Source organism: Cupressus sempervirens, chromosome 8, assembly GCF_028749045.1.
Source record: "Cupressus sempervirens isolate cs-2001-9-10 chromosome 8, ASM2874904v1, whole genome shotgun sequence".
NCBI classification, from domain to species: Eukaryota; Viridiplantae; Streptophyta; class Pinopsida; order Cupressales; family Cupressaceae; genus Cupressus; species Cupressus sempervirens.
Genome location: NC_143125.1, coordinates 528463674 through 528490590, shown reverse-complemented (window position 1 = coordinate 528490590; position 26917 = coordinate 528463674). Strand labels below are relative to the sequence as shown.

General features: G+C 35.5%; 1 protein-coding gene across 7 annotated transcripts in view; it reads left to right on the top strand.

The window, feature by feature from the left end:
- Positions 1–26917, top strand: part of LOC149543521 (SEC14 cytosolic factor family protein / phosphoglyceride transfer family protein) — a 160090-nt gene that overhangs the window by 110289 nt on the left and 22884 nt on the right. For all 7 annotated transcript variants that reach the window (XM_089798314.1, XM_089798316.1, XM_089798313.1 and 4 more), the window contains one exon: positions 22074–22294. In XM_089798314.1, the coding sequence (XP_089654440.1) occupies positions 22074–22294 (221 nt within the window). The remainder of the gene's footprint in view (positions 1–22073; positions 22295–26917) is intronic.

Below are 26917 nucleotides of genomic sequence, written 5' to 3'. Positions count from 1 at the left end.
TTTTCTGATTTTTCTGTTTTTTAATATTTTGATATTTTGTCTTTTCTGATAATATGAATTTCAATGAACAAAAGGACTAAAAGCTGAAATGAAGCAACTATGAATCAATTTCAAACTAAACTGAAAAAATATTGACATTTATTTTAGGCCAAATACACAACATGAAAAACCGTATCAAGTTTAAATTGCATAAATATGATTGGTGATGAATTTCTACAATTCCAAACTATGCTCGCTGATTAATCCTGAAGAATCTGGACACAAAATACCTCTGATCTGCTACAAATTCTACTGCGAATGTTGATGTCAGCTGCTGCCCAGTGATGTATGGCCAGCTGGAAGATGATGAGCTTGCTTGGGTAGTATAGCTAAGTTTATTAGCCCACAGATTGGTAAGAAATGCTGATGAACCTTGCAATTATTATGTTGAATTTTGCCCTGATCTAATCTGAAATGATGAAATCCTCAGCTGTAGATGATGTCAATCCTTCTCCTGTGTCTGAGATATATGGGTTTGAAGTTACCACTACTCTGCAACTAATCTGAAATGTGAATCTGATATGGAAATTCTGCCTTCAACAAATTACAATCACCTCACAAATTTGATGCTTCAATTTCTCTTTCCAGTTGACAAATCAATCTGAATAAAAGCTACAATCAAGCTAGGTGGACGCCCAAGTTGATCAATTAAAGATTTTTTTGTTCTTGAAGTGTAAAAGTGCTGCAAACTTTGAAATTGGAGTTTTAACCACAATTCTGGATTGAAAATAATAAATCTCGTTGCTTTAAATGAAAGCCCCAATTTTCTTTTATGCTTTCTCAATCAAGCTTGAATGGCTCTAGGCTTTTCATCAAAGTAACGAGAATCGAAATCGGCAAGGCCAAATCAAATCGTGAATCGGCCATGAATTGCCCATGAATCGGCTATGAATCAACAAATTAAAAAAAAACCCTTTAAATTTAGAGATTTTAACAATTTAAAACTTATTTCATGCACCCTTTATTGAATATAACTTAAACACACTATAACATCATCAAATAGACGTTAAAACTTAACATACATAAACATGGAACATAAAGGATAAATCCATCACATACGTAACTATGTTACATGTAAAATAGGCTAGCTGAAGTACATAGAAATCATATGATCATAATGATTCAAAACATAGAATGTATGTAAGATGAAGATCCATAAGACATCAAATCATAAATGTATGTAAAAATCTAAGATGAAGATCCATGAAATGTATGTCTATCAGTATCAATATATGTAAACAAAATGAAAAAACAAGGCTCCAACTCAGGCCTCATCATCATCCTCATCATCATCCTCAAGTTTGGTTGTAGCCTCAGCCTCAGCCTCTGAGTATCTAGTCTGCCTACTAGAAAGGCGTCTAAGGTAGGTCCTAGAGGACTGCCAAGCCATATCCCCTGCATGTAAGATGGGCTCACAAACAATATCACTACAGCCTGTGTCTATGCATACGCGAGTGCGTCTACCAGTGCTTAAACGTGCTCTAGCTGCCTCCTCCACCATGGCTACAACCTCAACCTCTATATCCACTTGGTCAACCCACTCATGGTCTTCCTCAGTGAAGACTGGATCCACAACCTCAGTGAGCTACTCTGATTTTGGATCAATCTCCTCTAGAATGATCAGAGAGGAGCCAACACCCAAAATCTGTCTGATCCTAAGATGAAGGTTGTAAGGAACAAAGACAAAATCATTCAACCTCTGCACAGTCAACCTATTTCTCCTCTTTGAGTGGATGTGCTCGAACATGGACCAATTGCGCTCACATTCAGAAGCACTGCTTGGTTGACTCAGAATATGGATGACAATTTTTTTAAGTTTTGGGGTTGTGGGCCCAAACATTTGCCACCATCTATTTGAAATAAGGGAAAACAAAAACAATTAGTCTCATTTACAACTTTAAAATTATATAATCAACAATTAAAATTTAAAATGCACGCACAACTTATAAGTCATACACTTTAGATTCATGAATATATTATTTAATTTTTACTTGGCTGTATTGTTGTCCGTGCATCTATGGCCATCTTGCCAGAGACAAGTGGCCCTTCTTTATTATTGAACTTGTCAAGCTCAATGGTTGCAGCTGCGCTATCCTCATCACTACTCAACCTCTAGATCACTGTATATAAGCCGGTGAGAACCTCCTCATTCGCCATGAAGTCTGGACGGAAATTAAATGCCGGATTCAAAAAGTAAGCTGCTGCATGGATGGGTTGGTGGAGCTGATTCTGCTATCTCGTATCAATGATATCCCAAATAGGGGCATAATTCTCTTGCACTCTTGCATAGGTATCTCTAATGGTCTCCTTGGCTCTATCCATGCCCCCATATATGTAGCCCATAGAGGGCTTCTCCCCATCAACAGTTCGTAGGAGAGATACAAGGGGCTTAGTGACCTGCATATAAAGTAAAACAAAAATTTCAGTCAAAACTTAAATATAAAATAATATAACTTAAAGTAAAACTAAACCATTAAACAATTAAATATTAAATGTTAAATACTAAATGTTAAATTGCAATAAATTTACCTTAAGGATTTCTTTAGCAGGTTTTCAAAAACCATCATCATCAAAGATGCAATTCACCACATCTACCCCTGCAATGGTCGTAGCATAGGAAGATGAAATCAACTCCCGCCCAACAAACGTGCTCCTCAAATCGTCCCTTGATGTCAATAAGGACTGTAGTGTGATGAAATTCGAGGCAAACCTCGTGATGCCTGGACGAGCTAACTCCTTGCCTCTTGTGCACTTCCTCATTGTGCTAAGGAAAAATGAATGATTATAAATAAACTTGCATATATTTTTTGCCCTTTCAACATATGATTTGACCCACTCAAGCTTGCCAATTTCCTCCAACATGAGGTCAATGTAGAATGCCGCACAAGGGGACCAAATGACAAAATATGGTGGGGTGCCTCTCCATCAAAAGTTTACCTACAACAATTTTAAGTTAATTAGAAATTCAAACATGTTAGAATTTAGTTAACTTTGAATTAGAAAAAGTTCAAAACTCAAATAAATTTATTTTCAAAACTTGAAAAGTTAAAAGTTTACCTGCAACAACATAACTTGCTGCATTATCCGTCACCACCTGCACCACATGTTGTTCCCCCACCCTTGCTATGACTTCTTCAATAACCTCACATAAGTATGTGGCATTTTTTATATGAGCAAAAGCATCAATGGATTTGAAGAACATGGTATATCCTACAAAACAATGAATTATAATGGATCATCAACAAATTAACAATCAACAAACCAAAATTTGAAATATTCAATCACGATTCACAATTATATATGTAGGAAAGTAGAATGATCAATCACCTCCACAGGATACAAGAAAATTGAGGAGTGTTCTATTTCTCCTATCTGTCCAACCATTAGTCATGAGGTGCAACCCTTTTCAATCCACTCCTTTCGGTGCTCCTCAACCTCAACCTTCATATCCTCTGCCATTTTATCCAAGAGGTTTCCACTCAACTCAGCCTCAGTTGGGGCTTTAAACCTCGGACCACAAATAACAACTGCATCTATCATGTTTTGCCAATAAGGAGCCCTATCAAAATAGATTATGATTAGAAATTTAGATGTCACATCATTATGTAAGCTTGCAAAGCGAATCTATAATTAATCAATGAATCATAAAACAAGTAGATATAATTAAAAATTTGCTTTAAGTTTAACTTTAAAAAAACAAAGAAAAAAGAGTCAATTACTTGGCTGTAAAAAATGGAATGTTGCAAAAGTACCAAAATTTGCAAATCTCTTTTTTGACAGTATCATGAATCTCTTTGTTCAAACCCATGCCCTCAAGCGTGGGTTGTGAATTAGGAGTAGTGCGGGGCACAAAGTAACTATCCATTCTGTTTTTCCGCACTCTAGGCCACAATAGGTTGGAGTTGGCCTCAATCTTGGTATAAGACTGACTAGCACTAGCACTCGCATGGGCACTAGAACTAGGATGAAAAGGAGGCTTGGAAGAACCCTCTCCAACACAACCTACTGATGCGGAAGTTGATGCAGATGCAGATGCGGCTATAGGAGCATAGGAACCAATAGCCCTTAACCCTTCAAGTTGCATTTTTTTATTCAATTTCTCTTATTCATAATTTTCTAATGCCACTAAAAAAGTGCATTTTGCCTCAGCAGTTTGTTGAGTGCAAATTGTAATATCATGTTCAGGTATAGCAGCAATGTGGTATTTGAATCTATAAATACCACCATTTATTTTTTTACAAAACATACATTTCGTTTGAAATTTGTTTCTTATAGGAAACTCTTCGGTATATTTTTAACATTGATCTTTTTTACCCATTGTGGAAAATGAAAGCAAAGAGCTGCTGCAATAAAAAAATTCAAGTAAAATATCAAGTTTTGAAAATAATAAACAAAATCTACAAAACAACAAACCTTAGTTTGCAATTTAGTAAGACTAAAAAACATTCAAGATTTGCAAATGAAAACTAAAAAAATTTAACAAAAAATGCATAATACACTAACATGCAAAAAAAAATCAGCACTTACCTCTTGCAAATGAGTTGGGGAGTGTTTCTATTGACTCCTTAATGCTCCCAATGCAATTTATGGCCTCCCCAGATGGACTTCTAATCTCTTTGGTGCTTTTCCTTCTTGCTGGTTGGAAACCTGTGGTTTTTCTTTTCTCTTCTTCTCTCTCACTTTTTCTCTTTTCTACTCATGCTTAACAATTAGAAGGTTCTTTAGGGTTAAAACAAAGAGGAAAGGCCAAAAAGAAAAGAAAAAAAACATGTGTTTTATTAAAAATCAAGTCAACTTAAAGCTTTGCTGTGCGGCCGATTCAGGCGATTTTTCCATGAATCGCATGAATCGGCGATTCATGGGAAAAAATCGGTGATTCTGATTCATGATTAATGAAAAATCGCCCAAGTTGAATCGAATCGCCAAATAGGCAATTCAGGCGATTTCATGGGGATTCTTGGAACTCTGCTTTTCATCTTTTATTTCAATGGATTTATTAAAGTATTTCCTCCAATTAAATGAACCTCAAGGCACTATTTATCATTAATAACATTGGCCCCTTTATTAAAATTACTTATTCTAATTACTCCTAGGGAAGTGAGCCCATGGACTTATTATAATATAAAGTGATAATAATACTCATTTTATTATTAATTTATTTAATCCCAAATTAAAAAACATTTAAATATTTCCCAATTTATTCATAAAATGCTATTCTAGACCCAGATTTGAAATTTGACCAAAACCACGTGATCACTGATGATGCCTATGTCATGCATGCCTAATTGATAGTTCCTCCTAAAATATAGGGTTGTGCCCTGAGAAGTGGGAGATTGTCTCTAGTCAACTGAAACTGTTCAAAATGAAATCTTGCTCTGCCCTATAGTCCTTTGAGTGATCAACTAGTCAATTGATAGACCTCCCTAAAAGATAGGACCCCTCCCTAAAATTTAGTAGATTGTCTCAAATCATTTGTAATGGTTCATAGATACCCCGAAACTGTCATTCCATAAAAATAGGGGTCCCTCCTAAAATGCTAGAATTGCCATTTGAATGTCTGTAACGGGTTAGAAATCCCTTGCAAGCTCCATGGCCCTCTGACTGAATCCCCTATCCATACTATCGACCTATGAGGAATTGAATAATAGGCCAACCCCTACTCATTTGCTTGTTAGCTAGGAAGGGGACATTACTGTCCTCCCTTCCTCAGAGATTGCTTGTCCACAAGCAACACATCACTATACCAGCACAATCCCATACTAACCTTGGGTGGAACATGGATTGTTCTCGATGCTTCACTCTTATAAAATGCCTTATATCCTCAATACTTGGAACTGTTGGAAATTTGTTCAACTCTCCCCTTGAGATTCGTGACAAGGGCTTTGAAGTGCCAATGCATCTTTAAAGCTACTTTCCAAATCCCACATCAAAGTTTGGTGCCTGTTTTATGAAATGTAGAAGTAGAAGATACCATCACCGTAAAGTAACCATTTATGAATGGAAAACATACCTAAATAATGTGAGAATGAAATCTTGTATGGCAAGCAATCCATACAAATGGCCACCTTGCCTCGCTTTCATAACTCTGACCAGCAAGTGAATGATACCAGACATGTCATCCAACCAGTGCTAATCCAAGAAATTCATCCCATATTTCGTCTCTATCCGAAGGATATACCTCTTAGTACTCCCACACTTGTGAATCACGCAAGTAGTCAATGCCATCTCAGGGAACTCTATATGATTCCAACTAGGGCATCTACTAATCCATATGGAGTCAAAAAATGTGAAGTGACCAACTGACAAAGATAACACTGTCCTATCAAAGGAGACAGCCATATATGAGTCATGGATTGCTACACCTGTCATAGGCAATTTTTGAGTGGCTGGCCCACTAGCGTTGCTGTAATAAAATTATTATTATCATCAAGAAAGTTACCAACAACTAAATTGTTTGAATTGGCCATTCTTTTCTCAGCATCATGTAATGAGTGGTGGCAGTCACAAATATTATGAAGACGGAGCTTGGCTTGATGAGCCAATAACTTGCCATGTCTTGCCTTTTCTAACCAATCCTCATTAAGCTCTTGAGACTGCTCTATGTCAACTGATCCAAAGTGTTTAAAACCAGACCTATAATGAGATGCATCAACGAATTTACCATCTCCAAATGCTTGCATCTTGTGTGCCAATAAGAGAAGTCTTTATTACTCACTTCTGTATGATTAGAGGCTACAATGTTATGAGAAGTTAAGGATTTATTACTGCTGCTAGAAATTAGAAAACTAGGACTGGTTTTTTCACCTTTATCCATGTCCTCCAAAGACCAAAGGTCAAGGCTGTTAATGTTAAGCCTAGAAAATAAGGGTAAACAACAATAAGAGGAGAGAAAAAAATGCACAAAAGACACACCAGATTAACCTAGGAAGACCCTTCCACTTGAAGGGAAAAACCCAGCCACACAACGAAAATATCACTTCTATTGATTAAGAAAATGTTCAAGTGTACAATGCTTTTGCTTGATACAACATATATAAGGAATAGAGAGACTCTTCATTACACAACTGCAGGTCTCTTCAATTTCCAAATATAAAAACTATTCATATTTCCATATGTTTGCCTCTATGCATGATGCATGACACATGTCTCTATATTTAATATTATTTTAAAAAATTATCACAAATGTCTTCTTCAACTAAAGATGACCATAACGGTTATAACGATCGTATTTTTATTTCATAAAATCAGAGATAAATATCTCTATCACTGCTACAATCTTCAACACTCTCTCTTAGCAAGAGAGAGATCTTTATTATGGAAGTCACATGTAGCTGAAACCAAAGATGTTAATGATAAATTCTCATTACATAGATTGAAGATTCTCATAGAACATGTTATCTCAGCATAGCATAATTCACCATAGTTCGTTTATAAGCACATAAAATTAAAGTCATGACTTCCACCATGCCTACTCGCAGAGGGTGGTCCAAGGGCTTTCACTCTAGCAAATATGAAATCTACTAAATTGATTAATCATGAACTCTCTCAACATGACAATAAAAGAACAAGTGACTTATTAATAAAAATCATGGAATCACTCAATAAGATAGGCCTACAAAGATCACAACCAACGTACATCACAAACTCTCTCAATGTGATGCTGTCATGGAATCTTTCAACATGAATTTACCTTTAAAATCATAGTTCGTCTAGGAAAGAACCATGTGATTGTAGGTCTGTTGTCCAGGGTAAAGTTAGGAGAACCTGTTGGAAATGGAGTGAACGAGGATTTTCCAGATGCACATCTATTTCAAATTACCTTACTACCGCATTAGTATGAAGGTATCTGCTAGTACTTGCCAACCTCTACTTTTCCCTCAGAAATGCCAATTGCAGAAAGGAGAAAGATCGCATTGAAAAGAAAGACATTCCATCTTATCAATGATATGTAAAATGGGGCCATATGAGGTACTACAAAGGTGTGTGATGGAGGAGATCCTGGGAGTACTGAGAGTCTCATGAAGGTTTGGCGGGGGAGGTCATATGGAACTAGAAGCAACAGCCAGGAAGGTATTACTAGTAGGACTATAGTGGCCTACACTTTATGTAGATGCTCGGGAATGGGTTCTAAGTTGTGATACATGCGAAAGGGCAGGCAAGCCCCTCAAAAGAGATTTCATGCCACTTTTTCCCTCACAACCAAAGGTGCTATTTGAACGTTGGGGGTTTGATTTTGTGGGGCCTCTGCCTACTAGAAACACCCACAAATGTAGATACATAGTGGTGGCAATACAGGACCTCACCAAATGGGTGGAAGCAAAGGCACTTTCTAACAACATGATGCTGAGTACGACAATATTTCTCTATGAACAAACCATTACTCGATTTGGCATACCCCTACAAATCACAAGTGATAGAGGAGTACACTTTTGAGTCAAGTAATCGAGACAATGACAAGTGCGTTCAAGATCTTCCAAACTTTCTCCAGTCCATACTACTCAAGGGCAAACATACAAGCCGAAGCTACAAGTATTGGTGACTATTCTATACAAGACATGTGGAGTTGAAAAAGGGGATTGGGAAGTGAGGTTGCCTGCAGTCCTCTAGGTGTTTCAAACTGCCTATAAAGCCACCACTGGACAAACCCCCTGCGACTTAATGTACGGGAAAGAGGCCATAATGCTCATCGAACATATAGTACCAAGTCTAATACTGGCAGTTTAGCACCGAATGGGAGATATGCAGAGCCTACAATAGAGACTTATTTCCTTGGTAAAACTAGATGAAAGAAGAATGTTGGTGCAGTGGGCTACAAAGATAGCACAAAACAAAACAAAATTTTGGTATGACAAACATTTAAAAGGATTGAACTTTCAACTAGGACATCTAGTACTTAAGTTTAATGACAAGAATGAAATCAAGCCTGACAAGTTCAAAATATGATGGTTGGGACCCTACAAAATAACAAAAGTGGGGGCCAACAGAGCAATAAAGTTATCCACCTTGGACAACACCCCTTTAAAAGCCCTCGTTAATGGGTCCAAGATGAAACTTTATAAGGAGAGTAAAGAGACTTTTCATATCTATTCCATAGTAATAAAAGAAGAGAAAAGCCAATAAAATTAAAATTATCGGAGAAATAGGAAAAAAGAAACACACAAGAAAAAGGAGGGTTATAAATCTATTATAAAGGAACGAGGAAGAAGCATAAGGACTCAGGAACCCGTATGACTTAAGGAGGAAGGAATTGAAGTACATAGAGAAGCAGTCAAGAAGGAGAAATCCGTACGACAAGAGGAGAAAAGAAGATCTTGGGAGCACTTGCATTCCAAATGGACAAGGCCTGAAGAACATATTTCATATGATCATAGACATGAAGGAGGAGAAACTAGTTTTGTACGACATACAAACACCAATATGAAGATCAGGAGGATTTTTGTACAATGCACAAACATTGAAGCACACAATCATACAAAATAAATTCAACAAACCGTACAAGATATGAGCATTAATTCATATCGTCATACGAAGAATCTCCGTACGTGAAAGGATGAATCAAAGATCGTACGGGTTGGGGGAATTGTCATACAATGTATGGACCTACACAGGTAGTTGTGCTGTACAAATCCCATAAATAGGAAGCAGGGTGATACGTTTAGACATGTGGCGATAAAAAACAGTTGTGAATCAAACTCGACAAAAGCCACTTGGAGACTTAAAACACATCATAAGATGGTGAAGACAAGCATAGGAAACACCAAGAGAGGAACAATTATTGATCCAAGAAAAGACAAGGCATTAAAAGTGAGGCAAATGGCGTCTGGTACTAAGAAGGACAGATGGAAGAGCACAGAAAAGATTACAATTGCCAATGTCACATTCGAAAGCATGGTGGGAAGTGAGTGCCGAACATGGTGGGAGAATGCAGAGGAAAATCATGTACTAAAGGAGGCTTTGCGCAAGGCTGAAGTAGATAAGATCATTTTTATGCCTATTTTTGATCTAAAAGAAATTGATCCTGTCTTAAAAACTATGGTGGATGGATACGAGAAAAAAGGCATAGATCTGAGATTCAATATTTCCAGCAAACCCTTACTATTTTCATACTCCCCAAAAGAGGTAAACAAAGTGTTCGGTGTCCCCAACAGAGTGCAGTATGCAACCAAAACACCAATGAAAATGATAATGGAAGAAAGAAAATGATTGGGGTTGATGTGCAAGAGTGATCTCACAGAACAGGAATTGGATAGTATTTTGAGCAAGAATAACAGTTGGGGGCTGAAGAAACCATTTATAACAAATGAGGAATGAAGGTGCATTACAGACTTAGTGAAGAGCAAACTCACTGGTGGGAGCCGCACATTGGACATTGCCGTTTGGATGCCGTCCATAGTGAATGGGTTGAATGTAGGAAGAGTATACTACTGGGCTCAACTCTTTCAGAAAGGTGTAAGGAGTTTTTTCAGCTGAAGCATAAGGTATACTACATGCCCCGTCATGCCATAGTTTTGTTTGTAAAAGTTGTTTGAACACAGGTAGCCCCAAAGCATAGGAGGACTTTCATACCAACAAACATGGTGGAACCCTACAAGCCAGCCGTGGCATATTGGTTCCATATGGATACATTTGGAATAAGCACTATAGGGGGAGAGCCAAGGAAAAAGAAACTAAGGCTCATGGTTGATCAAGAGGCTTCAATCCAGACACAGAGCATAGGTGAGGAGGATGGAAGTTTGGATGGAGAAGGGGCAAATATAGAAGCATCATCCTCGTCTTCAAACTCGAACCATGAAGAATTCCGGCCAAGTCACATCAAAGGCACACCAGGGGATGTCATATTTTTCCCACTAGAAGAAGGCCCATTGCCTAGAGCCATAACCCAGTAACCAAAATTCGCAAGGATGAAGTAATGTTGGAAGGCGACTGTATGGAGAGCTAGGGAGGAGGTCATACGTACACAACCCATACAGAGGAAGTATGTACGAAGGTTACACATATGAAGCGTACAAAGGAGACAAAGGGCTTTACATGTACAAAAGTCCATATGGAGGGGATGGCAAACAAGGAATGTTCATAGCAAGCATTGGCCAATACAAAAGTTTGTACAGAGGAGCATATGCGTATGGAAGGGACAAAAGAGATAGGTTGTACGCAGATGGGAGTTTGCACACAACCAACAGAAGAGGTTCGTACAATGGATAAGGAAGGAGAAAGAGTAGATAGATGCTTCCTTAGTGTGGGACGAAGTGAATATCCCTTCCGACAATTGCAATTTGATCTCCCTAGGTCCGGAGACCTAGACTAAGGTGATATGTGAAAATAAATACACCAGAGGGCATAGAAGTGGCTTAGCCTATTGCACTGGTAGTGCAACCTACAAGAAAGAAAGGAGTCCCAAGTACTCTATGTAATGGCCTCTAGAACATCAATTTGCATTACATTCACCTCGTACTCAAAATTGTTTGTAAGGTATGCGCACACGCATTCTCATAATGCGTACCATATAAACATCCACCATGTAAGGTATAAGCCATCATGATCTGCACAGATATCGTAAGCTATCTATCATAATAGAAAATTAAGTTATTGTAAGATCACCACCTTTCAATAACTTCTACAAATACAAGTGATATCATTTGAAAGTTGTCACTTCCTCATGGTGTACGCACATGGTAGGCCCATTAAATCATGCAGTCATACACATGATAAACTCCCTCTTATTATGATATGATCAAGATCTTCAAAAAGAATCAATTGGAACATATCCTCTATCCACTTCTTCAAACAGATGTGTCAACCTCCCTTTGAGCATCAATCTTCTGAGCTCCTTTACTTTTGAAGAAGTGTCAGATTCCCTTTGAATCTGATATCAATCTCTTTCTTCCTGCAGGAACATACTCGAAGGAAAAGGTCAGGGTAAATAGCTCTTATAGTACGTATTAAAATTAAAAAGAAAAAAGAGAGTACATAAATGAAATAATCAATAATAATAAATACGTAACTCATATGCGTCAAATCATAAAACGCTTCCATATAAGCATTTCTCAAACAATGGGAATGAAACATTGGTTCTTATTCCTCTCATAAAATCCCCTCTTATATCGTTGAAGAATTTATTTACATATCAATTTCCAAGCTACCATTGTTATGAAAATAAAATGTTGTGAAAGATCCTTGCAAAATTTTTCCTCATAATTTCGTATACTTCCCTTCACATAGTTGTATATATTTCTCTTAGAATTTGTCATAATTCCTTCTTGGTGTTTATCGTGCTTTACACTAATCATACTCTTTCATCCACCAACTCTCTTCTTATCTTTCCAAAACTTATTATCTTCTTATCTTTTCAATCTTTACATGTATAACAAAAAAGTGATTAAGGCAGACATAAAGGAGACACGTGGGCAACATTGAATCACATGAATCAATTAGAAACATTAGGAGACATTCGTGATAGAGGGAAGAACTCAACACTCTTTATCGATTTAAAGAGTTGATAGCCTCCTTACCTTGCTGCATTTGATTGTACGGTGAAGTTTTTGTAATTTCCTCCACCTGCCCTTTGTATCGGGCACTTTTCCTTCTGTCCTTCTTCGTCGACTTGGCGATGTAACTTGTAAAATCCATGTGCTTTGACCGAGTATAGTTGACGTAGCTTTGTAATACAATAATAGGTCAAGAAGAGTATCCACGTCAGTCCCTGCAGTGACAGGTCCATCCAATGAAGGTTTGCCATTTTTAATTACTTCTTTGTATCTTTTGATCGTGTTAACCCTGCTCTCAAAACAAGTTATACAAAAATTTAATTATATTATTCTCCCCTCATCTCTGTTACGATCAGAGCTTAGAAAAATGTATTCTTTCTCAACTGTAGACATATGACTATTGGAAAAGAACCCCTCTTACCTCCAATTTGCACAATAAATAGCCTGCTGTAACCTTTTGGTTTTTATAACTGATTCTTGATTTTCAATAGGAAGCAATAACCATTCGACATTCCCGTGAAACTCTTGTCATCCAATTTTCTTAAATCATTATTAAAATGTTTTAATTTGCTGCTCTCAAACCAATTTACTTTATATAAGAGAGTGCAGAACTTTTAATTTACCTTGCAGCCACTTTCTAATAATTTCACCACGGGTTAACCAGACCTCTTGGAGCCACAAAAATTGGTGAGGAGTTGTGATATTTAAAACTACAAGTGGGTTTTTAACCATTTTTTTACAGCTCGCCAAATCATGCTACTTCCTTTGTAAACTGACCCTGCTAACGATATTGCTGCACTAATAAAATATTAAAATACCATATCATATGAGCTCATATTAGGTGGGTCATCCTCGGATTTAATACCATATCATTCTTCAAGCTTAAAACCACTACAAACTCCGAAGTTAGAGCTCTAACCACAATTTTAGAAGGAAAATAATAAACCTTGATGCTTCAAACAAAAGCACCCAACTTTCTTTTCTTCTTTCTCCATGAAGCGTGAATGGATCTAGGGTTTTCATTTTTTATTTTAATACTTTTATTAAATTATTCTTTCAAGAAATTGAACCTCAAGGCATTATTTTCCATTAATAAAATTGGCCTCTTTATCAAAATAATTATGACTACTCCTAGGGAAATGGGCCCATGGACTTATTCTAACTGATAATAATATGAAGTGATAATAATACCCACTTTATTATTAATTTATTTAATCGCAACTCAGGAAACATTTAAATATGCCCCAATTTATTCATAAAATGCTAATTTGGACTCATAATTAGAATTTGATTGAAACCCCTTGATCACTGATGATGCCTAAGTCTTGTAGGCATAATGATAGTTCCCCCTAAAAAATAAGGATCCACCCTAAAATGTAGGAGATTGTCACTAACCAATTAAAAATTGCTCAAAAGACATCTTGCTCTCCTTCACATTCCTCCTGGGTGGTCAACTAGTCAATTGATAGACCTCCCTGAAAAAGAGGACGCTCCTTAAATTTACTAGATGGTGTCAAATCACCTAGAATGGTCCGTAAACACCTCGGGACCAACTATCAATCATTCTCAAAAAATTAGAGATCCCTCCTAATATTTAAAAACTGCCATCTAAATGTTTGTGACGACTCACAAAGCCCTTGCAAGCTCCATGGCTCTTTGACTACGACCCCTAACAAATTGTCGACCTATGGGAACTCCAATTTTAGGTCAACCTTGCTCATCTACATGTCACTTATGTACATCCACCGATTTCAAGAATACTACATTATTCTTGCAAATAACCGAAAAATTATGATGGTGCGGGTTTTTTGATCCATCTATGCATCAAAAAGAATAGTGCATTCATATTTTTCCATTCCATTCTTTTCTCTTCCACGACTTCCCTTGCCCAACTTCATTTGTGAGCAACCTAAAAGTACAAATTGAAATGAACTTGAAGTACACAATTTTGATTTAAATTTTTTTTTAAAGTTCGACACAAAATAGTAGATACTATATATTTAAATAAAGAACACAAATTAATTCTATACTCTAAAAATTAAAAATCAACATAATTGATTAAAACTAAATGTAAAACATTTAAAAATTAAAACAACTGGACTAACCTACTTCTCAAGTCTATACAAGATGGCGCCTTGTAGCCTTTTCTTGCAGTAGTCAATGCAGTAACCAAATTAAGCCAATGTGGCATGTTTGCCACATTGAAAGGGATTTTGAAGTACAAAAAGTTAGCACAAGTAATGTTTGTACACTCATGTACCTCCCTATTCCACCTAGTTGCCTCCAATGACGGGTATGCACTAGATGTGTTTTGCACACCAAATAATCACCTAGAGACTACAATACTGATGTCTGTGCTCTATTAGAAGTACTAGAAGTGGTGGCTAAGGTGGCATTGGATATGTTGATAAGGGCCACAAAGAGAGTCCATTATGCCCTTAAGTGTTGCTTCGTCTTCTTCAAGTTCGATCGTAACATGTTGGGATTTAGCTATGGTTGCTCTCATGGCTTGTGTTGCCCTCTCCCTTTGCATCTTTTTCTCTTCCTAGGCTACAAGTAAGGCATTAATTTCTCTTTCTATTTATTTTGTGGCCCCATGACAACCTCTAACATCATGCTTAGTGATGCCTCCAAGTTGTTATTTGTAATTCCCTTACTAATTCTGATTTCAATTTTATGGTTTTTGACCTTATCAAACACTTTACACAAAGGTATATCTTGTAGAGTGCTTCTAATATGCTTAACTTCAGTTGGTAACAATAGAAATGCTTGCAAAAGTCTTCAAAAATATCTAATCATTGTATTATAATGAGAATGCAAATGACTGATTATAATCATTGAGTAATGGCTAAGACTCTTGGCTTACACATGAATGTTCTTTAGAAGCTCTCTCATACAAAGTTGACATCCATGAAATTTGAACATAATTATACCAATGTGAAAGATTGAATATCTCACTCAAACAATCACAACCCTTCGAAGGATCTTTCATCACCTCAGTTATGCTTATCATTGGGAGTGATCGTTTTTAACAACTATTGATCTAACTTTGGAGAAACCCTTGGTTCCACAAATGAACATATCAAAGCAATTGTCAAGAACTTGATGATCCCCCCCTATTTATACTTTTTCTCCAAGAGGAGGTGGATCCTTCAAGAAACTTCTAGGAACATGAGGAGGTAGACTCTTCAAGAAGATTCTAGAAACAAAGAAGCTTCTAGAGACATAAGAAGCTTCTAGAGACATGAGGGGGTGGATCCTTCAAGAAGCTTCTAGAAACATAAGGAGAAGCTTCTAGGAACATGAGGAGGTGGATCCTTCAAGAAGCTTCTAAAGACATTTTATTTTGTTGTTTTAACATTAATTAAATATAAGTTTATCTTTTGATATTCATATAATTGATAACTTTATAATTAATTGATTTCTCCCTTGTTTCTCCTCTTAGCCTTTGGAGAATGAAAGGCTAAGAACTCCATTGAGAGGCTAGAAAGATGGGGACATTACATTATTTCAGGTGGTTTATGCCTCGATGAAATAGTTTTCTACACTTGATGCAAATTATAGACCCAGGTTTTGGTCTTTCAAAGGCATACTTCCAAGTCTTATCTCTAGCACCTTTAGGAGGAGTGCCTGCATATCCAGTGGGCATAAGTCTTCTGAGGCAGACCCTGAAAATGAACCAGTTAATCCTTCTCTATTTGTTATTATATAAACTAAACTAGTTTAAATAATGGAAACTTTTTGAAGATTTTGGGATTCTTGAGAAAACAATGAAGAAATCTGTAAAATCTGTCAAAAGATGGTGTTAAAACTTGTTCATTGGATTCTAAGCAATTTAGAATACTTAGGAAATGACATTATGTAGTTTCTATAAACTTAGATATGACAAAAAAGATCAAATTATTTTAAAAAGAAAGAAAAAAATCAGAAAACCTCCTTGGAATTCCAATTTTGCTTAGAAATCCAGTTTAAATGTTCTCCAAATAGACTAGAATTCTTTCAAATGAACTTGGAGAAGCTTGGGAGGCTGTTTTGCCTCTTGAGCAGCAAAATAAACCTCAAAAAAATGAATGATGCTTTTTTCGTGAGGTGATGGGCATTTTATGCATCTATGGCCAAGTTTTTGAGTCGGATTTGCTGAGTTTTAGTGAAGAACTTGCCCAAAACTTGGCAAGTTAGTGATGTTATTTAATATTTACCACTTGGCAAGTATTTCATCTATGGTTGTATTTACTTTTAGCTTTACAAAAACAATTTGTCATCTTAATTTTGCTCAAGATTATTAGACTTCCAACCATCAACATCCCACGAGAGGATGCCATTTTGTACCCAATTAGCATTTAAATCAATCAAATATAACTAGACTCAGCTTGTTTCTTTTATGTACTCATTGTATGCAACTCCTCATTGAAGTTTGGTAAAAAATGTATTTCTAATTAATTTTATGATTTTTTAAAGTTGCCGAGCATTCGTGTAGTTATTTTTTCAGTCCTTGGCGAGTTTTTCAACTTTGCACTGGACAACTCTAGAGCTTTCAATGCCTGTTGATATCAATTTCTTAACATGCTTGGATTATTTACATGATTAATATTATCGTACGCCATACCATTGCCAAAGGATTTAGCACTTACATTCTTGCGAATCCCCACACTCCGAATTGTAATTGAAGAAATACTCCTTATTTAGTTTCACACATGCTTTGCACATAATGTGGGTACTTCACCAGGAAACGGTATATGAAGCCCTCAAATCAGGTACTTAAATAATGACTTGTCCTAACTTTGGCCCGCCAATATGGAGCCTAGTCTGCATTTTAATCTTTGGTGCCAAACTTAATCATTCCATGAATTTTTGTAACTGACTATATGACTGTTATGGGCTCTTGAATAATCTCTTCATTAGCAATATAATCTACTCCAAAGTTTGAATGTGTTTGGGTTCAGAGGTGATAGAATTGACTTTCTCCTTCAACCGGGGAGACTTCTTCTACATATTTATTTAGCATTGTATTTAGATTGCTCCCTTTATTCATTGGATGTATTACCATCATTAATCATTTTTAACTAGTAAACTTTTGCTTTAGCAAAATGCAGCTATAGACCTCCAAACAACAACCCCATTCTGCTTCATTACTTTGTCCTTAAATATAATATATATGAGTGTGCCTGCATGAACAGAAATTTTGGTCCCTTCTACTTGCATTCTTTTCTTCCGTAACCATTAAACAGGGTGCAATAGGATTCTTAAACTGAGGCCAAATAGAAAAATAAAAAGAAAGGCATTGGAAGAATCTTGGAAGTGAACCTATTCAACTAATTGTGATAAATATTAGGAGTATAAATTGAACCAGTCAAATGTGTTTTGGCTAAATAAACTAAAGAATAGTGGTGACAAGTGTTGAATTTAATAAATGGCTTGAAAGAAATAATATGGTCATGATAGACAAGTTTAAATAACCTTGAATTTTGATTTACAAGGAAAGTGAAGACAACACAAAATGAAAATGAAACTCAATATTTTAGGAGGCTTATTGTATGCATGTGTTTCCACATATAGATGGATAGGTGTTTATGCTAGGTTAAAGATTAAAGTGTTTGCAAATTGTCAATATAAATATCATAGTTAATTGGAGCCAGGGACTGGAATTGGTATTGGATCTGCGAAGAGGTACTATTATGCCATTTTTCAAAAAAATTGGGACAGGCATGTCAAAATGGCAAAATTTTTTAAAAATTAAAATTTTATTTAAACCTAGTAAATTTTTATATACGCTATGTCACCATAATGAATATCAAGTGCATAAAAATAAAGAACATGACCTGTTAAATTGCAAACATAGATATGATCAAAGAAAAGATTAATTATACTGATATTTGATAACCAGCATTATAACAAACAATTAAATTTGAAACACTTGGAAATAATGGGAAAATTAGGATGGCAATCACATTACTTTAAAAAATGTGGTAAGAGGATACTTGAGTTGGCTATATTTAAATGCAAAAAAAGAAAAAGAAAAAGAAAAAGAACATGTTAAAAGTGTGAAAGCAGATGGAAACAAAACAAAGATTAATTATATTGATTTTGATGACCAGCATTATGACATAAAAAAAATTAAATTTGAAACAGAAATGACAGGAAAATCAGGACTGGAATGGCATTATTTTTTAAAAAGTGGTAAAAGGTTGCTCTGAGCTGTATATATTATTAAATCAATCAATTAAACTCCTGTGCACATATAGAAGTTTAAAGAGCTAGTAGCCTACTACACCATATAGACTAAAATAAACGAGAGTTCAGTATCTAAAAGCAACTACTGAAGTACCAGAGCTAACTATATCAATTCCTTGGATGGCATGTCAGCTGTGCCTACCTTATGTACGTGATCAATAAAGAATGAGGTTGTGCCTTTGGCAAATTAACCTATTACATTGCTTTACTTTATACACTTAGCAATAGTGGATTGAAAAAGAAACACTCTAGTAAATATTACAACCCCCATGGGCCTATGATATTGTTACTGCATTAAGCTTGATCACATTCAAAGGCACCAAGCAGGAGATCAGATGGATGTTGGCAAGATCTTCCCAACTCAAGCATCAGGTCTCTATGATTCTTTAACTTGACATTTTCTCGTTCGACATTAATATTGTTATCTTCGATGAATTGATTCAGAATTTCTAGCTCTTTAGAGTCCAGCATATCAGTGTATATCAGCCTTGTAGATCAGCAATGCACCATCACGAACAAGTATCATGAAGCTACATTTTGGTATCTGTAGAACAGCAGACACCTGAAACATAATAGAGCAGTGTATGAGTTTAAGATTGAACGTAGTATGCTTCCTCTTTTTGTTTTGAAACACCTCTCCATTCCTCTGCTTCCAAAGTAACCACAAAATCTCACAAGATCAGATAGATCAAAACCTGTTAAGTTTAAGATCAAAATTATCCACAAACGCAGCAAAGACCTCACTCCAAGATAAGCAAAGATGACTAATCTAGACAATAGGAGATCCAAAGAAGATAGACCAAATACCACAAGCAAAATTACATTCAAAGAACAGATGCTCAAAAGACTCAGGAAGATTATAGAGAGCACAGTTGAGAGACTCAACATCCACAGAGGATAAAACAGAGCCCACAACCAAACTTTTGAGAAGTAAAAGCCAATGGAAACAAGATTTCATTGGTTCAGTAGGCAAGTGCCAAAAAAGAAAAATATAAAGTGCCATTCAGTGTCTGGCCAGTCTAGGCCCCAACATTGATTTATCCATTTGAAAATAGATGAGTCATCCTTAAGCATCTTATAAATTCGTTTAGTAGAAACATCCACAAGCATTGGACCGTCTGTCCACTTTAACTTTCGGGAAAAAGAATCAGTATTATAATTTTTTCGAGGAAAAAGAACAACCTGTAGCTTTAGAAATTAATGTTATAAGTCTTTTTCTGAGTAGGAATCCCATATTCCAACTCTAAGACGGAACAATTTTGTTGCGATATGTTCCAACTGTGGATCAGACTACAGACATTCTCAACAGGCCTCTTGGCCTGGATAAGTTTGTGAAGTTTAGGGGGCAGCTTGGTGTTGTTGATGGATTGACCATAAGGTAGGGTATTAGAATAGTATTTAATTACTATTTTATAGTCATCTATGTATAATATGTAAGTTATGTAGATAAGATTCTCACTACGATCTTCTTTTGTTTCTAATTAGATACTTGCTAATTTTGTATTCTTGTAAATTCTATTTAATGATCCTTTCGATCATTTGGTTATACAACATATATTTTTACCAATTACTTCTCAGTAATAAATATTTTGTGGGGTTTCAGTTGCATAAATAAACATTGTTAAACATTCTAAAGTGTTGTGCTAAAATTTCAAAATGTAATAAAAAATATATTATTTATAACTAAAATCTGAATTTTCTGTCAAATTTTGATTACTTGTTATATTATTAAAGTTGACTTATCCCTGAGAGTCCCAACATTCCAAGGACACCCTCTCATGTAGGTGTTGATTAGAAGATATCCCTTGTAAATTACTTGAAGATGGCAAGGAGATCTTCAAGGAAGATGGAAAATGAGGGATACATGAGCAATGGTATGTCCATATATATATGCACAACCCCACTTCGCCAAAACATAAGGGACATTGCCTATGCATTCAGAATGTAGAGGACACTCCCCTATGGAAATTTGGTAGTAGCTTTGTGCCATTTGTAAACCAACAATGTTTTAAATTTGGGGTAGACTTTGAAGGCCTTGGAAACCTAATTTGAAAGAGTGAAATCACAAGATAGTCAGAACAAGGGATGTAAATAATTTTGCGTTATGAATCAGATATTTTAAATTTTGGAAGTGAATTGACAAGATAAAATTGCAAGATTTTGATGAAACTAAATTTGATAAGGATGAAAATCACTTGTTTGAAACTGATAAAGCGACAAAGCTTTACCTACTTGATGAAATTGGATGCAAGTTAGTGACAAAATAAATCCACAAAATTAAATATTCAAATAAGTTTGTTGTTGCTAATATAGCATTTGTTTCTGTCATAAGAACTTTGTTGCTACCCCTAAATTGATCAGTGATTTTTTTAATACATTCTAAAATAGAACTATATAATCATCCCAGTCATGTAAGTTATTGTTTCTGAAAGTGAGTTTGTTGACTTCCACATCATATAAAAGCCAACAAAAGTTTCAAACTAACAAAAACAGTTAAAATGTCAAATTTTCTTATTGTACAGTCACAATCAAGATAGTTTTGATTGAAGAATTCATCCTATGTGATTTCTCTAAAGTTTGATTTTTTATTGATGTTGCTTTTACGCACTGCTATTCTTCATGTACTTTTGTCAGTCTTACTGTCAACTGGCAGTGCTTCATCTGAGTTTGAAGTCTTTTGAGAAGGTTGTTCTGTGCTCCAATGTCCAAACAATGTTTGCAATGGTAATTTAGTTAACTCTTGGTCGTGTTTCTGTCAAGAAATGCCATTTCATCTGCATTTATATTAGAGTACATATCTAACAAGTGTATCTATTTGTATATCAATACATTCCATTCTATTAAGAATTTTTCTTGGTATGCATCTTAGGTATATCAAAGGCACACTCTCAAATCAAAATATTGATTTGGGGTAAAAGCTCTTCTTTACAAGATAATCATTATACTATAGGTGCAATTCATCAGATCTAGAAATTTAACTAAACAATGTGATAACTGCTAAGTTATGGCTTTTGGGGAAGTTGGAATTTCCCCATTCTTTACTTTAAATGACATTTTAATAGTTTTGCTTTACATTTGTGCTTTAATATCTTTCTTAAATTAATTTTTTTTTTTGCAGTGTTCCATATTTGAATTTTACAAGATTCTATTTTCAGAGCCTTTCTCTAACTTTATTATCCTTTTTTAGTTATTTCTTCCTATTTTTAATCATAGTTATTTATGAATGTCCTTTTGGGTTTTGATTTTCTCGATAACAAAATTTGCTGCTTTTAAAGTGAATATAGTTTGGTACATCCTAAATTCTTTAATCTCTTCCAGTTTCTCAGGTAGAGTATGGAATCTTGAATCTACTAAATTTGGAGGATCCAAGGATTACAGTTCTGATGGATTGTGAAGGGATATCTGCTTTAAGATTTCCAATGCAAATGGTGAAGTCTTGCGCTATTCTTCTACAAAATCATTACCCAACTCGCCTTGCTGCCTTGTATGTGACCAATCTCTCACCTATTGTGCGAGTTATTGCACAAACACTTATTCAGGTAATGTTTACTATTTGTTCATGGTTGTACAGGGATGAGTTTATTCTCTTGCATTCAAATCATTTAGGCTTTTTGATCTAATTGTTTTAAGTTCTTCATTTTCTAAGGAAGGAAGCAATGCAGTGAATGTAGAATATATGTATGAGGAATTTTAAGTCTTTCATTTTATCACTGGCAATGTAATTCATTGATTATTTGCATTTCATGCAAATAGGGAAAGTAATGGTAGACTATAACTAATACGAGATAGCTATTTTTTGATATTGTATAGGGAAGCGAAAATCAACTTTGACTGCAAGTCCATGATGTCTAATTTTAGGAGGGTCTACTAGGGATATTAAGGTCAAAATACATAGCTACAAACATTAACTTTTTACATCAAAGAAATATTGATTAGTAATCGATCAGTTTACATATATCATAAATTATAAAGGTATAGTTTTGTGTGTTACGAGGGTTTGAAGTTAAACTTAAGTAGTAGCTAGGCGGAGTTGCAGCCTTGAGAAAATAAAGGTTTCGTCTCAATCAACTGCATTGCATGTTATGAAACACTGCTGTGGTACAGAGAGAGATTGGTTAATGGAAGTAGGAAAATGAAATCTTTTTGTTCCTAAGGGTTCATTACTATTTCAGAACACCTGTGAGAAGTGGAAAACTATATTCCAGCTTGTTTTTGGGACACTGGGACACAGTGAAGAGGGGACATGTTTTAGGGATGGGATTTTTTATCCTATTTTTGAGTATGACAGGGAATGGCTATATAAAAATATAGTTATTTATTTATAACTTTTAAATATTCATGTCATAAGATTAATAAAGCTACGAAGCATTAATCATATTGACATGTACATTGAAGAATCCTGAAAGTGCAACAGCAGAGTTCACATGCAAGTCAAACAAATTAATATCTAATTGCTTCTGCAATTTATGTCAATATGCATATGATATAAATATTAAAAAATAAATAAAAAAGTAATGGTACGCGTGTCAAAATGCCTAAAGGCTAATGTAGCATCATAAATTATATCCTTGTACAATTTACACCATATTTTGTGCCCTTGCCTAATGTGTGGTCTCCTAGCTCTTATCCAAGCCTTTTTCAGGCATAAATATTGAAAACTCTAATATCATATCTTTGCATGGTGATCCAAGTTGCTGTCTTGGACTAAATTTTCTGATTTCCTGCTTGTTTGACTTGTTTTGGGAGGTCGTGGTGCCTTGGGTGCCATTGACGCACGTAATTGGGCCTAATTTCAAATATGTCAGTGTCGGGTTCTTGCCAATTGTTACTCAATTCTTGTGTCTCAATGACTCATGGTGGTTGTCTTAGTTCACAAAATACCTTGAGAAACCTATAAAAGGGTATTCATTCAACTTATTTTCACATCATGAACATCCAAGACACATCAAGCAGCTACTCATACCAGTGACATTTCATCTCATTAGATCCTTAAAACATTCTTTAGATCTAAGCATTTTGGACCAGCAAGTTACAACAATATTCATGTAGGCATGTCTTTTGATTGATCTAGTTTATGTGATGTCATATTATTGCATCAACTCTTGTGATCACATTCAAAGAGAATTACATTAACAAGTCCGAGGTATAAGATTTAACATTCTATTTGAAAGCTTCTATTTCAATTCAATTGCATTTCATTTCATGGTTATTTCCAAAGCTGAGTTTGAGTAGGTAAGCCCTGATCAACGCAACATTTTCTCTTCTTTGCATGTGGGGGCAACTTAATTGGAACAATATGTCTGGAAGTAGACTGAGTAGACAGATACCGACGAATTGAGCTTTCACAGATCTGAAAAAGCAGTGTTGAGGTGGTTACACATGACATTCACTTGCACTTTTCTAACAAAATTTTGGGAAAGATTCTTAGTGGCATTATGATCCTAGAAATATTGTTTACAACGGCATTCAGCCTTCCTAGGTCAAGGTCACCCCAAATGACATTGACTTCCTAATTTCAACCTAGATTTCAGACATAGGTTCCTTTATGTCTACTATTTCCTGATCTGTAACCCTAGTTAGCAGATTTATTCTCTAGTTGTGCATGTTAAAAATCCTCTATTGTTTTTATCTTTGGCCTTAGATCTAGCATCCAACTGACATGTATTGCATAGTCGATTTCAATGAATCAAGGAGTGTTGAATTCACCTAGTACTCAATCATTTTCAATCAAATTTGAGGTTGAGCCAAGTGGATCAACTCTCGTTAATTTAATCAAGGGACATAGGCCCAGTTCCTAGTTTTCATGCACAAACTAACAAACACCTCATTTTCACCACATTACATTTTTGTGAACCCATGCTACTAACATTTTGCAAACATTTGATTTTCAGATATTATTACATGCATATTTGAAATATATCATTTATGAGTACCTTGTTTGCTTATAGTGTATTTTATTAGTGGATTTGTTGTCTTCTTTCGCTAGTTCAATTTCAAGTTTTATCCAAGATCTTCAAGATGTTCCTTTTTATGTATATGATGATAATTTAGCTCTACCTTTCATACATAGTTATGATTTTTCTCTTCCCAAAATTGTTCCCACCCATAAGGACATTTTGATGCTACAAGAGATTATCAGCACTTTTAAAAATCTCCCTCCTAGGGATGAATTTTGTAGGAAAGATGTTGAACCTTCTCCTAAAGTGTACCTCCCGTTTGAGGATATTTGGAACAAGACAATGATATCAGAAGCAGCTTTTTAAATGTCATCTCTTTTAGAGATGAAGCATTGATGAATATTTCTAGTTGCTGTCCTAAAGTTTGTTGCTGTCCTAAAGTTTGTTCTACTGATGAGGATACACTAGAAGAAGAGGAGAGGATGATATCGACACTTTTCTTGATGTTCTCTCGTATAGAGATAATCCTTGGAGAATAAAGAATGTTTCAAGTCGATGTTGCCACTTAACCTACATCAGTCCATGACTTTTACTTATAATCTTCTTTTAAGAAGAACTTGGGTTCATTCTATACAAGAAATCTTATCCACTCTTTCATTGCAAACTCAAATTCATCTATAACAATCACATGTATACCCTAGAAGGTGATAAAGAATTAAGCAGTTGTTTGAAAATTGAGCTGGGATCCAAACCTCTTTTATATTGCTCTATGATACAAGTTGATAGAACATCTACTCTCAAAGAAGTGCTCTTAGAGACAAATTTAGGCTTTACACTATCTTTCGTGGAAAATATAAAGTGCTTGAATTCAAACTTGAAGTTGAAGCCTCAACGTGGATTAGTGTGTCACTTGTTCACTACTACATCCATTGTAGCTTCTTCTAACACATTTTGGTGATGAGTGGGGCTCTTTAGGCTTTAATGCAATTAAGAATAAGAGCCAATTCTCTCCTCCTGACATTTCAACTTTGAATCGAACTCCTACTTTAGATTTATGGAAAACATTATAGAGTTGGTTTCAAAGTCCTTTCTAAACATAGATACAACGGGCATGGTTTAGGATTTGTGCGACAAAGTATGAAGGAAATAAATCGACATCAAGCTTTTCTAAAGAGGATCTATGTAATGTCCCCATTTTCAGCAAGTTCATGCAATTGGTTTGGTAAGCTCACCATTGCAATCCTTGTGAGCTAACAAAGGGATTTGAGGGTCTCAGTTGTGGGGTTATAGGCTTTCCAGCAACCTATGGTGTGTTTTGGCTATGTTTAAGGGACTTACAATTTATAGTAAGTCAAATTGTTGGTTTCGATGAGCTTAGTTGAGTTAGAGGAGTTGAGTGTTTCTCTCAGTTTTGTTTGGGGCTCCAAGAATCTTGGAGGGAGCATCTATTTGTGGTAAGTCACCCTGTCAGGTTCATTCATCGTCTTTCTTTTTCAGGATCATTGCGGTGTTGTCAGATTTTGATTCTGATGCTTCCACTATCATTTTTGCAAGACGAGAGAATTATTATTATTATTCATCTAAATATGTTGAGGTTGCTATTTTTATTGGTGTCGTATGTTGGCCAGCTCAGTATCATAGCGCATTGGAACCGAGATGAAAAGTTTTGAATTATGGGCACAAGAAATAGTGGCCTTATGTGCCACAATGTTATGTTATGGTGGAAAAGGTCATTTTTGGGAGCCAACAACAATTAATAAATTATATTATAATGACACTTTATTATATTTTCTTAAGTGGAGTTCATTTGGGAAACATGTGCCATTTGGAGATTATAAATATGAGCCCATTTGATGAGAAAAGCATCTCATTGTATATTATATTTCTTTTGTTGTCTTTGTGACATTTCTGAAGTTCTGAATTTTTGTGCCCTTGCTGAAGTATAAGGGTTTGGGATCTACAACTAAAGTATTGTAGATTCAATTTTGAGAATTATTCTGAGATTACTTGGCAAATTGTGCCAAGGTATACGTTTTGTCATTCCTCCTGACTATTGCTGTTGTTTCTAAGGAGAGGGTTTTGGTTGACTGAATTTGTGAAGGGAATTAGAGGTATTATTGATACTTGTGTCTACTATATAGAGCCACATTTTGGGCATTTAAGGCTGTCGATTCACCTAGGAGGCAGTGTTCTTGGCATTAGAGACTTCTGCAACCTTTCTGAAGGTCTAGACGTCATCATTGAAATCTGGGTGATTAGTTTATG